This window comes from Struthio camelus, chromosome 5, assembly GCF_040807025.1.
Source record: "Struthio camelus isolate bStrCam1 chromosome 5, bStrCam1.hap1, whole genome shotgun sequence".
Classification (NCBI taxonomy): domain Eukaryota; kingdom Metazoa; phylum Chordata; class Aves; order Struthioniformes; family Struthionidae; genus Struthio; species Struthio camelus.
This window is the reverse complement of record NC_090946.1, coordinates 56621830-56636467: the sequence shown is the minus strand read 5'-3', so window position 1 is coordinate 56636467 and position 14638 is coordinate 56621830. Positions and strand designations below refer to the sequence as shown.

General features: G+C 34.1%; 1 protein-coding gene across 1 annotated transcript in view; it reads right to left on the bottom strand.

The window, feature by feature from the left end:
* Positions 1 to 14638, bottom strand: part of TTC6 (tetratricopeptide repeat domain 6) — a 74322-nt gene that overhangs the window by 33756 nt on the left and 25928 nt on the right. Inside the window, exons 6-10 of the mRNA XM_068946514.1 lie at positions 12561 to 12770; positions 6036 to 6186; positions 5445 to 5549; positions 4311 to 4415; positions 1770 to 1832 (exon numbers count right to left, since the gene is read on the bottom strand). Coding sequence (XP_068802615.1) covers positions 1770 to 1832; positions 4311 to 4415; positions 5445 to 5549; positions 6036 to 6186; positions 12561 to 12770 — 634 coding nt within the window. The remainder of the gene's footprint in view (positions 1 to 1769; positions 1833 to 4310; positions 4416 to 5444; positions 5550 to 6035; positions 6187 to 12560; positions 12771 to 14638) is intronic.

Here is a 14638-nt window from a genome sequence, read left to right as displayed (position 1 = left end):
TGCATACCTCAGGATATATGTCAAAACAAACAAACCTAAAACATTAATTCAATGTTCTCTGCAGCTGGCAGAAGGGGTAAAATTAATCTTCTCTAAAAAGCATCACAAGAAATTTGAACTAGAAACCTCCAGTCTTTATAGGAAAGTTGAATTTTAAAAACAAAAATGTATAGCACTGTTAGGGCCATTTACAAAAAGATGAACTGAGATATATTTATGAAGTCAGAAGAAAAGATGGAAGGACTCTGTAAAATGCTTGGAATTAGAATTGTGTTATATGGAAGCAGAATTAAAATCTCAATGAAAATATACACCCCTGTACTTAGTGCCCCCATCCCTGAATCACCCAACGAAATCAAGGACTACAGAATAATTGTTATACTCCCATGTTTAATTGTAATTAATTATTAAGCAAATATTATTTGTAGCTAATTTATTCTGACTTGTCCAACTTGCACTATAATACTAAGGATAACACATCCTCGAAGAAATTAAAAAGAAATTGCATGTATACTGCCTGAAATTTCAGAGAAAAGCACTTGCTAATCTGAAGAAAATGAAGCACCAAACAATTTTGTGTTGGACTCAGATAAGCACTTTTTCAAAGCTTGGTTATAGACATTTGCTAAGAATTACATCATTTATATATTTACTATAAAGATACTGCATCTACCTTCAGCTTCTTTTAACAATAGTTTAAAGCACTTCATTCCACTTACGCGTTTCATATTTTACTTGTGGTAATGCATTATACCTTGTTAAGTTTTGAAAAGATTAAAAAAATCACAATGTCACAGTGTGTGCCCCTTTTTTTTAGGAAAATTATCATTAAGAAAAAAATCGAACCTTCATTCTGACTTATTAAAACAAAAAAATCAGGTCACATGATCCATGTAAAACTATTATTTATCATTATAGATTAGAAAATAGTTTGACTGTAAATTGCATAAATGCTCCATTGCTATTCGGCTAATTCCTTTAATGAACTATGCATCATTTTGCTAAAGGATTGGTAATTGAATTCAACAAGACCACTTCTATTTGAACACAAAATTCTGATATTTTAAAACCAAGCATCAATATTAGTTCAAATTGCAAATCTGGTGTTTAAATTATTTAATTTATCACAGCATAAAGCTTCAACTGCTGCTGTGCTTCATGTCTGTCTTTAAAACACCATGGTCACATTTTAAGGAGGTCGTTATAGATTATGTAAAAGTTTTAAATAAATACATACTACTCCGACTCTTGCTCAAAATCAAATTCCTTAATAAAATACTACTACTACTACCAGTGTTATCAAGGTCATCTTTGCACAAGTGTAAAGTTTGCATAATTTATTGCTGCTTTATGCATTTGGTGAAATATCTAACATTACTTCAATAGCTATATAAGCACATGGCACTTTAGATTGGAAACTAGACAATGTTGATGCCCTGATATGTCTGAAATCCAAGGAGCTGATACTGCAAGTCTTTTAGTAAGTTGTTCCACTTTTTTCAGATTAGCTAGATGAGTATGGATGGCTGATATAAATAAGGGCTATATTCAAATGTCTGTAAAGTTAATCGGGGTTCAATCAATACAAATCTATGTTCTCCTATTTTGAAACTGAAAGATTCATGGTAGCCAATCCACTTGAAAGAGACCTTTGAGAATCTGATTTTTGCATTTAATAAGAAAATACTAAGTTTAATTCAATGTCGTGTAAGAATTTCTTCTACAAAATCCTAGTTAGGGAACTAATATATGTAGATATAAAACAATACCTCTGATTTCTCACTGTCAGAAAAATCTGGCAAAGAATGGCATCTTCTCAGAACAGTTTTTGTCTATAGATAAAACAAAAAGTGAAAATAAGTTTGAAGTAGTCTGAGTCTAATATGAGAGAGCTTTCAGATAAATTCAGCTTTTAAAAGCTAGGACTACCAAAAATAAAAATAATCTCCAGAGAAATCTGAATTTTCCCCGAAAAGCCCCTGCCTTTGTCTGAGTGAAGGAGTGCATTTTTTATCTAGATTTCCAGATGTCTGAAAGCCCACTTCCATTGCCAGATGTCTGAAAAACCCAGATACATCCAATGTACTTATACAGATTAACCCTACAGAGCAAGCACAGTCCATTGGACACTTCCAGGAGTGCACATATTATACACATGTGCTGCACAGATGCTCCATGCATGCACAGTAAGTTCCACAGTCTCAGAACACACTGTGAATATGCCAATACTGTTAATCACCTAGACTGAATTTACTGGATGTATGGAGATGTCTTTTCAGTCAATATGTATTAGGCACAACACTTTCTAAAAGTGTCAGACCTGCTGAGCATCGAGTCACATTACTCACATGCACATATTTCTATCTTGGGAAACCCAGACAATAATACAGCTCCACCAGCACAACAATAATTTTCAATAAGAGTATTACTTCCTCTTGAGAAACTATATGTGCAACAGCTATTAAAATAGATGTTGTTAATGCGTTAACAGGTCTACTTATACCATAATCATCTCTGTTTCAACAAAGTGAGCAGTTTTCTTCTGTAATAAAAGTTCAAAAAAAACAAAAAAGCACTCTCCCTACCAGAAATGTTGCCAAGAGGTCTGTAAGTAAATGAATAAGTACATGTATTTTGGAGCATAATTACACGCTTTATTATTTTCAATTATTGTACTTAATGGCCCAGTTTTCCTGCAAAACAAATGGCTACCAGCATTCTTCATCTCTGCTGCAAAATTCAAAATCAGTTTATATTTATATTGTCTAACACAGTCATAATCCCTTTGTGCCTGAAGTCAATCATGATACAAAATTCCAAATAATTTTTATCCTTATATAAAATAATTCTTTTAAGTTGCTGCTTCCTGGCTGCAAAACGACGTAGGAGACAATGCAAAGTTGATCACAGAACATTTCCTTTTTGACATATTCAATAAGATTCTCATTTATTCTAGCCAACTCCTGCAGCAAATGTTCACACTGTCAAATGTTCCTTCACCATAATCAAATTTATCATTTTGCTCTGCTCCCATGCCATCTATAAATCACCTTCTCTTGAATGACAGATCCTCAGATATCCATAGCCACTATTAAAAACCTCATTTCAAGGACAAAGGCAAATATATCTTGCCCAGCATCTCTCACCTTCAAATAGGAAGCATGTTATCCAACAGATCTTAACTGCCGTAATAGTTCAAACTTGCAGATGGAGCCCTAAATTACACCAATGTTAAACAGGGCCTCCATTCACTAAACCTTATCTGGGAGCTCAACTTTAGTAACGCTATGCTAGCCTCAGTTTGCCCAGTTCTGGATGCAAATACATCCACTTGTGCATTAGCCTTCCTCAGTTCCAACTGAGGTCACCGTAGCACCTTCAGTTCCAAGGTTTCAGCTGTATTTTAGCTACAGAAATACTCAGTTGAACCTCACATTCTCTAGTAAAGAAAGATTTTCAGCTTACTTCTCATGGCATTTGGGTAAGCTTCCACCCACTTCCACCTTTCAGACCCATTTGCTAGAAACAGCTAGCCCTGTGTAAACACATTTAACTAAACAGCATCATTTGCCACTTCCAAGTCCTCTGTGGAGCTTATGGCCCTCATTCCTGCAATGCTTCCAAGAACTAGATCAAAGGTGTCTGAGATAGTCAGCATTCTGTAACTGGAAAGACCAACAGCTATAGCTGAGAGCCAAACTTCAATCTGCCACTTGCAAATCACCTGCATGGAATCCCTTGCCTATCCTTCAGTATTACATTCCGAAAAACTTTACATAAAAATTCTACATACTGGGAAACATCTGTCTTCCTCTATTCTGCTTCCTGACTCTCACAGCTTTTTAGATGCTTGCGTGGAGTGGAACATCCAGTAAGCCACTATGCTGAGATATGTCATTTTCCTAAAAAACTCCGTGTCACAAACCCTGCTCACCACATAATGCTATCCTCTTTGAAAATAAGAAGGGTCTTTAACATATGCAACAACTCTTTCCACATGAGTATTTTCCTAAGCCTTAAGGGATATCAATACATGGCTAATATCAGTAGAAGTTCCACCATTGTAAATTAAGTACAGTCCCAGGTTTTAAAAGTGAAATTTAGCTTTTTCTATCAATTCAGAAATGAAGCAGATTTAAATACAAAATTTCACTTGCTTAAAAAAAAATACCTAACACAAAATTTTCTAGAAGTTAATGACATAGAAACATTTTCTGTCTTACAAATAGATCTTAAAACTAAAAATATTTCTGGTAAGCTTAATTTTTAAGGTGTTATATTAAAAAAAAAAAAAGTACTATAATACACACCAATTCATAACTGTAGAAATAACGATCGCCTTCCTCAGGTTCTAACTCTTCATCTTCCTGAAGATTAGTGAAGTCTTCAAATACAACACCTTCAATCACATTGCTCTGAAATATTAATATATTTGCATATCTGAATATGTGCAATACTATTATTTTAGCTAGCTACAGAAAACACAGCAACAGATTAATAAGTAAAGCCTATATTTTGGCTAAAGATTTATGATGATCAAATCTAACATCACAGAAGCCATTTATCCTAGGCTTCTCATGGACAGACACCGGGGCATATTCTTTAATGTGATTAAAGGTGTAAATGGTGCAAGAGAGGTAACGAGGGAACTCGTTATTGCTACCTGATTCTCTACATTTTCCCCTGTACCCCTGGTAATTTATACCAGCTGGCAGTAGTCCACATAGCAGCATCAACACAGCTCAGTGCATAGTAAGGCTCGCAGACGTGGGTGGGAGAACCATGTCAGGTTTATTCCTGCTGTTAGTTCATCCATGTAGTAGAAAGTCTTCTTTCTCTCTTGTGCAGTGGAGTGAAGTTGTCCTGAAATTCTAATTTCTCTGTAACCTTGGCCATGTAAAGGTGCAGAGCGCTACTTATATGTACCCCATACAGTAGGCATGCCCTTTTACATGAATGACTTATCTCTTCCAATAAAGTGATCACAACAGAGATTCAAAACATTTCAAAACTCAAAAAAAGACATTTTTCTAGAACCTAATTTGTTAAATATAATAATTAATTTATCCTATTTTAATAGAAATCACTGTCAGCATAGCTGAAGAAAGATGTTATGTAAATGTAGTTCTCTACATAAAGACACAAAGCAGGAAAGATTATTTACCTCAATTAATAAAAATATAACAAGTACGTACTAAGCATGATAATATAATAGGAAATGGCAATTAAGAATACTTACTACTAGAAACTTTATTTTTGTAGAAATCGAAATTAAACTACAATACTATTCAAAACATAGTTTTACAAATTGTACAATGACTTACCAACTGTGCTTATAGTACGCAGAAGTGTTAATAAAATAGCAGGATGTAATACAACTGTTAGAGAAGGACATGCATTTCTGCAAAAGATGGGAACGCTAAAAATACATTTAAGATATTTACCTCATATTTAGGAAATAAAATTTCCCTCATTGAAGAAATTGGAGCAGAGAATTTTGGTGGAGCAGGAGCCCAAAACATTTTTAAAGCTTCTGGATAAATGGAAACCTTCAAAACCAATACAATTTAGTTACCAACTAACAACAATCCAGTTTATAAATGTCTATATTAAATCTGAACATAACCACTGCATGATAAAATGCCAGTCTTTACTAAACATGATTTTGTCAAAAAAACACCAAGTGCAATGAAATCTTGAAAGGTATATGGCTTCTCAGTCTGAATCAACTACCTAGCTTGCTCTTTTAGTGCTTTTATTTGTTACTGTTTAGCATCTTAGCATTTATTATTTCAGAGAAAGAAGTAAGAACTGAGGCAGGATGTTTCAGAATATAAAGAACTAAATTCTACATCAGTAAAAATGTCAATATACATTTTTATATCACATAATGTCAAAAGCTGAAAAATCAGCAGATGTTTATTCATAGATGTTTCATACAACCAAAGAACAAAACAGAAAACTATTTCAGATTTTGTGTCTTTATTTGCAGGATTGTGCAAGTACATAACATATGTATTAAACTTATTTCTTACTTTCTCTCCTAGCAGTTCCAGCTGTGGCTTTTTAAGACAACATTCAGCTATTTTTTGCCATTCTGTTAGACTTCTTGAGGTATGAGGAGGAAGGACATGAATCCCATCCTTCTGGAATTGTTCTGAAATAGGAACTCCTTCATAACAAATTCTGCAGCAACAGAAAAGATGAATAAGTTACTCAGATGCTGTTATTTAAAGATAAAGAAAATTAAGTAAAAATTTGAATCAAACAAAGTAAATAATGAGTAAAACGTACAAAATATTTTTTTCTTAGACGGGAAGAACTCAAGATAGAAATGACTTAACACACACCAGAAACCTGGTGCCAAACATGTAATCACATTCCAAATAATTTCAAGAAGCCTTTCATGATCAGATCCATGGTGCATATTGCATGAAGTCACAAGAAAAATGCAACACTAAGGTCTAAAGCAGCAAGAAAAGTATTACAGACCTAACTTCAACCATGGCAAATACATCATTTAGGTACTTATGATCACCTATATACTTAAATGCCAGGGAACTGATTTCAGTAGGAATGTCTGACTGGTTTTCAAGAAGACCTTTCATGATTACACTGGGGATTGGATTCTGTTTCTTTTTTGTTTGCTTATTTTTATAAAATTACCTACTGCAAACATCATGCAAAAGGAATATTTCACTCTCTAAAGTTGTAGTATGAAGTAATTATACATCCTAATTTCCTACCTACGATTGTTTCTATTTCAAATAGCAAACACACTTTTACACAACACAATATAACTCAAATACCTGTGCACATGTATATATGTGAACACACACACATACAGTTCTCACACATAATTGTTCCTCTTTTTTCTACCTCCATTTCCTTTGTTCCTGGCACCTCAAAAGGGAAATTTAGATTTGAAGACTATTACTAACCTAGTAAAACTATTTTAGAAAATAGTAGCAACAAGCATTCTGGGCCCATTAACATTCATTATCTGAACAGATATTTTACAAGATTTATGCACAAAATTATAACGGATATTTTTGCTTAACAGAGAGTAGAAGTTACATTTACATTTTCTGTTCTTGTTTATTTTATAATACAAAACTTACTTAAGATCGTATAGAGTTTTTACTATACTAGCAATTACAAGTATAGAACATAATAAATGGCAAAACATGTATTATATGTACAAAAGAATGAAAGAAATCACTCCTACTTTCATATATTCAGGTATCCATATTCATACGTAAACTAAAATACACCTGACGTTGAACATTTGAGTTTTCTCAACATAGCATCATATGCCAACAGTGACATCTACTGGCGTTATTTTGGGGTAGTTTTTCTGAAAACATTAAATTAATAATAAAATTTCTTTGTGTCTTCATGGAACTATTGTGTATGATTTCTATTACTAGTAATTTTCTTGTCACAGGAATATCTGCTAGAGTGGACTGGATTCTCATTTATGCTATGTGTAGCATATTTCCACTTTAAGACCTATTTAAACTATCACAGTGGTGTGTAAAGGGGGGAGTTGTCTCAGCATAACTGAGAACAAGCCATCCTATTTAGCAAACGAAATGCTTTCTAAATTGAAGCGTGATTGAATTTTAAAAAGGAATATTTAAAAAAGAGCACTAGGCCCAAGTAGTAGTTCTTACACAGGAAGACAGATCCTAGTTCTGGGAGTAGTTCTTGAACTACTGGAATGTTCAAGTGTCAAGTGGAGATTTTGATAAAAGACTTATTACTTATAGGGAAGAAAAACAAGAATTGAAAACCTAACTTTTGGTAAGTGGCCTTTCTAGTTTTACCTTTACGTATAAGCATTTGGTGGTTCTGACCTTCAAGGTGGGAGACTGCACAAAAGGAGTGTCAAGTAAAGTTATACAAGACATAAAAAGGTTTAAAACAATCAATTGAAAGGTACTTTAGCATTTGGTACTAAAAAGTGATTTCGGTGACCAATTTAAAAAGGATTGCTCTTTTAGAGCACTTTTGTCATAAATAGTTTTTAATTCAAGGAGCCTATACTAAGAAATAAAATGCAAGTTAATGTGAAGTAAAATTCAGATTTTTCATTTCTAGAAGAAAGAAACAAAATGAAAAAAAGCAACATTTTTAAGCTTTAGATAACTGATGCCTGCAAAATATACCAAGATGAAACAAGAGAGGAAAAACAAGGAACCTTAGCTCAATCCCAGGAAAGAGATACTTGGAAAGTTTACAGTTTGACAAACTGATGTACCCTGCTCTGCTACATGTTTTTTTGCAGACATGAAAAGTGATCTACAGGTTTTGAAAAAACACGTATTTTTCATAGTGAAGACAAGACTTTAAAGCAAACTAATTATTACTTTTTTGAGCTCATTGATTACAATGTCCTACCATTGTAGGTTTGCTTGGACTTTGTTACAACCAAACAAGATTTTTTCGCAGAAGAATTCAGGACTAGTACTGAAAACCTAAAGAAAATAGATCTATTGCTATTTAAATAGCAAAGCCATTTGAATTTTACTATCCACTATACAAATATCACTCTTAACCCTACTTAGATTATTTGCAGTTGTGAAGTTAGCCAAATGTGGGGGACTGATCAGTAATGAAACGTGGACAGCTACAGCTTAAAGACACCTAAACTAGTTAGTGCCAGATAAATTATACCTGTGACCTTCAGGGCTCACATAGACAATCAGTTTTTAAGCTAAAAGCTGATGAGTGTAGATGGTGCCACTAGATGGCAGTGCTCCCAAGAATTTAATTTTCTAGACTTCGAGGATTAAACGAATTCAGCAAGGAATTTTAGCGTAGGCATATTTCTTAATTCTCTTTATCTGTGGAGAGTGCAACTCTCCATTGAAACTTTTCTTCCCAAAATCTCTACTGACTGTTACACAAAGCTCAGATTCCTCCTCAACTTCCTAAACCTGTTGGCTACCTCTTGAAAACCAAACCATTTTCTTCTGGAAATCCTGTCCTCCTACACCTTCTACAGTTCATATCTCCCAGTTCTAACTGCTTCAACTTGCTGCATGTTTCAAGGGATTCTATGTTCCACTTGTTTTCCTTCTTCCTCTACTCCGTATTTCTAGTCATGTTATAGTCAAAAACCATATACAGGCACCCTTTCCACGGTTATGAATCAGAGCATGACTCACTACTCTGTTCTGCACAAACAAAAACGTCAACTTATCTTCCTCTTAGGGATGTCTAGCTGCCAGTGCTAGCTCAGCAAGGCTGAAATATAAGGATCTTAAGCGCCTTTCCCTTTTCAACCTTCATAGGGTCTTCTCTGCTCTTTCTTCATCATTATAGCATCCTATCATTCACTCAGGCTCAGAACCTCAGTACCATCCACCATATTCCAATATTCAAGGTATCAGCTGGCATCTACTTTCATATTTTAGTTGCTGCAACACCTCTTTCTTAGCCTAGACAAGTGCCACATTGCTCTGCTCACATCCGCTCACAGTACTATTGCAGAGATCAGAGTTCCTTGCTTTGAACACGTCATCCCTTTCTTCGAAATAACAGAAAAAGAGAAGCTATTTCAAGCATAAGCTGATGCTCTGCTTTCAAAACCTTCACAACCTTTCCCTTTCCTGTCATCTCTATATCAGTAAAGAGATGTCACCTTCCATTTTTGAGTGACTGCTGACTCCATCACTGATTTCCTAGGTTTTCTTTTTTTTTCCTTTTTGAACATCTTTTCGCTTTCCCTCATGCTGCCTCTTATGCTTGAGAAATAATTAATACAGATTATTCTCTCAGAATTTCCTTAAAACTTCTTCCACTGTGACCTACAAAATATTTAATGGCTGCGTCACCGGTATGCTAAAATCTCTGCTCATCGGGCTGATCAGTGTCCTTATTACATCCTTATACTCTGTCTGTATCTGCCTAACGGACAGAAAACATTGCTGAACCAAAACCAAATGTTCAAATAGGGCAGTAAATGATATTCATATGTACCCAAATTCCGGATAGAAGCAGAAGCTCACTCTGACCAAAAGGAAAGATCAGCACCTAACCCTGCACCCTGAAATAATAATATGCTTGATGGGTAGGCTAATCTTGATTGTATCAAAGGAAATCAAAGATTAGGAACTTCTGTACAACAATTTTTTGTATTCACAGATTTTAAGATCAAAGGAAAACGTTATGATCATCCAACTTGACCTTCAAAATAATACAGATAATACCATTTCACCACTGTTTCTGCATCACGCTTACAGTCTCTGGCTGAAACTCAGCATACACCCCAGAAATACATCCAGTCTTGATCTAAAGGCTGCAAGCAATAATTAATCCATGAGCAAACTATTCCAGAAGTTGCTCCTTTCATTGCTATATATTCAAATCTTACATCTACTCTCAATTTTTCTAGACTGAAATTTCAACTACTGGGTTTGTAATGCTTTTGTCTAGCAAATCCTCTTCAACCAGAAACAGTACCATGGAGGTAACAAATTCAAGCTATCTCTTAAATCTCTTGCATAAAAAAAAATATATTTTTTCAATGTCTTAATAAAGAGCAGATACTCAAGCAAAGGGGAAATTACGTTCAGGAGTCAACGCTTTTGTTTGCTCCGCAGAATGGTATTTGGAACATTCCATTAAGCATCTAGACTCCTCACTAAGCGAACAACATTCCTACAAACCTGCATATGGAGGAAGAATCACAGATTTAACTTGCAGGAAATCTGCTGCTCCTTTCTAGAGCTTAGATTTTTCAGGGGCTGCTGGCAGAAACTTCCTTCCATTTCAAATCCAGAACATGAGGGCAGATGCATCCATTCTTTCAAGGACGGGCAATGTGATTTTTTTTTCTTTTGTAAAATAGCCAGAGCAAAAAGCAAAGAGTGGCAATTTCCACCCTTTTATGATAACCCACTATTTAAAAGCGCAGGGACAGGAAATGAGATTTTGTTGCCTATTGGAGGATTCAAACCTCACTCACCATTAAATTATTTGACCATTCTGGGCACAGGAAGTTGTGCTGTTGAGCAGAAAAGAATGCAGAAGTCATGCAGCCAAGAGAGAGAACAAGTGGTGGCATGACTCTGCATCTCACTTGTTAGAGCACTTGCCTGGAACAGAGCAGCCTGTATAATATTTCTAAATCCCAGATTTTTTCCATGTTATAGCTAATATCTTCCCTTCTTTTTTTTAAGCTAAACAGTTCAGAAAGTATTGCACAGCCATCTTCAGTAAGTTATCTGTCAAGACCATGAAGCTTCTTTCAGAATACAATCTCCTCTCCTACAAAGGATGACCCCTATTCCCTATTCTTATCCTTATGACCTCGCATTTGGCTGCACTAAAATGCATGTTTTTCAAGTGAGCCCAATTTAACAAGCTATTCAAATTGCCCTGTAAAACAGACTATCTCTATCCTTATTTATCACGCTACTATTCTTCAGGTCACCTACAAATTTTATGAGCAATTATTTTATATTTCTGGGGCTAGTGAAATACAGAAACTATAAGTAGTAAACTGCCAGCCTGAAAAACCATCAGGAAAAACTTGAGAATATCAGGGATCCAATTCAAAAACTCTTGACCTTACCATGCAAAATATTAAGGCAAAAAAAAAAAGACTCAAATAATAAGCAATGAAAAATGAATTATTCTTCATATTCATTGCCTAGCTTTATTTCACACTATTTTGGTGCAAAATATGCCCAAAAAATCAACTGAAAAAGACAAAGATTTAGAAATTTGTAACAGTCAAATACAAAAATTGGTAAATGTAATAATATAAGAGAGTAGGCAGATTCCAAAACTCATCACCGTATTCTCACTACTTCTTATAAAACAAATTTGTTGACATTGATATGCTGCAAGGACATTTTTAGTGTGATGAGGAAAACTCATTTTGTTCTAATCCAGCTCCTCATATACTAAAGACACAGTAGCGTACAGTTATCCCATAGGCATCCTTTATACAGGCAAAGAATATTGCTGACTACAGGGAATCTATCTGAGGCCCCAATTCTGTATTTGCTTAAGTCTGTGCATGTGTTGAACTCAACAGAACTACACTCAATTCCTTAAAGTTATGCTTGTTCTTAAGTGCTTGTAGAATCAGGATTGATGCAAATTGTCTCTGTGATAAAGGGCTAGCGGGTCTGGACTTTAAACCTTTTACTCTTGCAGAATTTGACATTCACAGAAAACCTATTCTATTTGTTCAGCATTGGTGATTTCAATGGGACTTCTCACGTGAGTGGAATCAAGTACAAACATTCATAGATTTATAACCTAAATCATGACATATCTTTTAAAATATATCTACAAAATGCAATTTATTTTAAAAATAAACAGTACATTTTACATTCTGAACAAAATATAAGCCTTTTAGCCTTAAGGCTAGTACTAATTATTTTTAAATATATTTGCCAAAATAAGGCACATTTTTCCTCAGGACTTTATTTTGCCACTTCTACTAAATTATTAAATACTGAATCATCAGAAGAATTATTTCTTAACAAGTAATTCTTTAACTTACAAAATCAAAAAGCTGAAAAGAAGTGAGTTTATACCTTTTCCTTTCAGCTTGCTCTTTCAAATAAATATATTTTGAATAGGTCAGTTCTTCCTCCTTATCGTCCTGATCCTCTGCTGTAAATAACACATTGTGACCTCTTCTGTCCAAAGTATGACAGACTCTAGAAGCCAATTGTAAATCAGGAGGCAACATAAAACTAGGAAAAGCAGTACATAGATGATGAATGTCTGGATAATGTTGACCTCTAGAAAGGAGAAAAAGAAACAACCTTAACATTCATACTCTATGTTATAAAGTATGTAATTTATCTTATACTACAGCATGACAGATATGAGACCAAAGGACATAAATTGCTAATATAAATACTTTGCATAAATTGTTTTATAATTTCTATTACAGGTAGAGATAATATTTTTTACAAAAATAGACCAAAGATTAAAAATTTGATAATAATTTTCAAGTAAAAAGTAACTTCAGAAGTCAACATTTTACTTTCCTAACTTGCACTTGGAGCATCCACTTGCAGCACTGACCATTTAACCCAGGTACACAATGTAGGTTATGGCTTAAACTGGGTACGTGAATAAATGTTATGTTAAAATGTTACATGTACATTCATCTGCAAACTCTCTCCCATGACTGAGAACCTTGTAAATACTCTTAAAATTCTGAATTAGGTTTATGACATGCTATCACTTGAACTTCTTAACTTTTGAATTAAAGTTTATTTTAGAGGAAACACGGTGTCTTTGGCTATCTCTAAAAAGTTAATAGCTTAAAAATTCTACCATTTAACCCTCCAATCTAAGCTGCACTGAAGGTGATGAAAGTCTATTGACTTCAACAGGCCATGGATCAAGTTCTAAAAACAGACTCCAGCTACTGTATGAACTCTACAAAGTTAATAAATGTCTAACATGCAGACAGTTACAACGTGAAGAGCAGTATATGGAAAACGTCTGAGATGCAAAAATTCAGTAATGGCTCCCCAAATATATCCTACTTTTAATTAAAGTTCATAAGTGCCTTTACATTTTAAGAGGGAATCCCAAAAGAAAATGGTTAAAATTCCACTTTGAAATTACATTGAATAGTTTTCAGGTTTAACTAGTTTTCTAAGGTTCTCCAGAAACAATGACACTTTCAACAGCTTGTTTGTTTGTTTTACTGAGGACTATGCCTTGTATTATAAAGGGATGTTATAAAGGGGAAATCAGAAAGAACTACAATGAAATAATAAATTCATTTTGTATTTTTCCTTATGTGATATGTATTCATGTTACAAAAACAACATTGTATATTTGCTTACTGGTGCGGAAAACAACGGCGAAAAAGTAAGAGAAAATTTGGCATCCAAGTAAAAACAAGAAAAACAGTGTAATATAACACATATTCCACTTATGATGAAGAAATTATCCCACAAAAAATATGTGATTCTCTTTTGCTTTCTCAGGAATATTATGAAAAATAGATTTCTTGTTGGGAAGGAAAGTGAACTACCTCCCATTATTCTAACTGGAAGATTTAGATTTCTCTAAATATGTGCTTTTCAAACTGCTGGAGTTAGAGTTAAAATTCCATACAGACACTCATCATTTTAAATCCGCTATATTAATATAGCTTAAGTTCCTAAATTTATAGGCACATGACAACCCAATATGCATGAGTGTCAATTAGAGTCTGTATTGTTTTAATTAAAACTGTTAAAAATATTTTTTGTTAAGCCATATAACTTCGTATACAGAAAAGAGTCTGGTTGCTTCGAGCTTCAACAAGAAACAATTTGACTAGTTCTTACAGTCCAAAGTCTCTGCTGCAATGAGTAACAGTTTTGCCTGAATAAGGAGAATAAGACCAGGCTTATGAAATAAAATATAAAAGTTCTAAAAATGAAATGTCCAGTTTGAAAAGTAACTCACTGGCATGGCACAAAAGACTGATTAGGAATTAAGGCATAATTACAGCCACCCCATGTAATGCAATGGATAATTTTTAGGAACTGATTTCATATATTTTGCAGTGTAACTGGAAATAAATAATCTATTAAAACAGCAATCTGATTTGTCACTGTAAAATAAGTAGATCACATTTAATTTAAAGTTAGAAAGAATA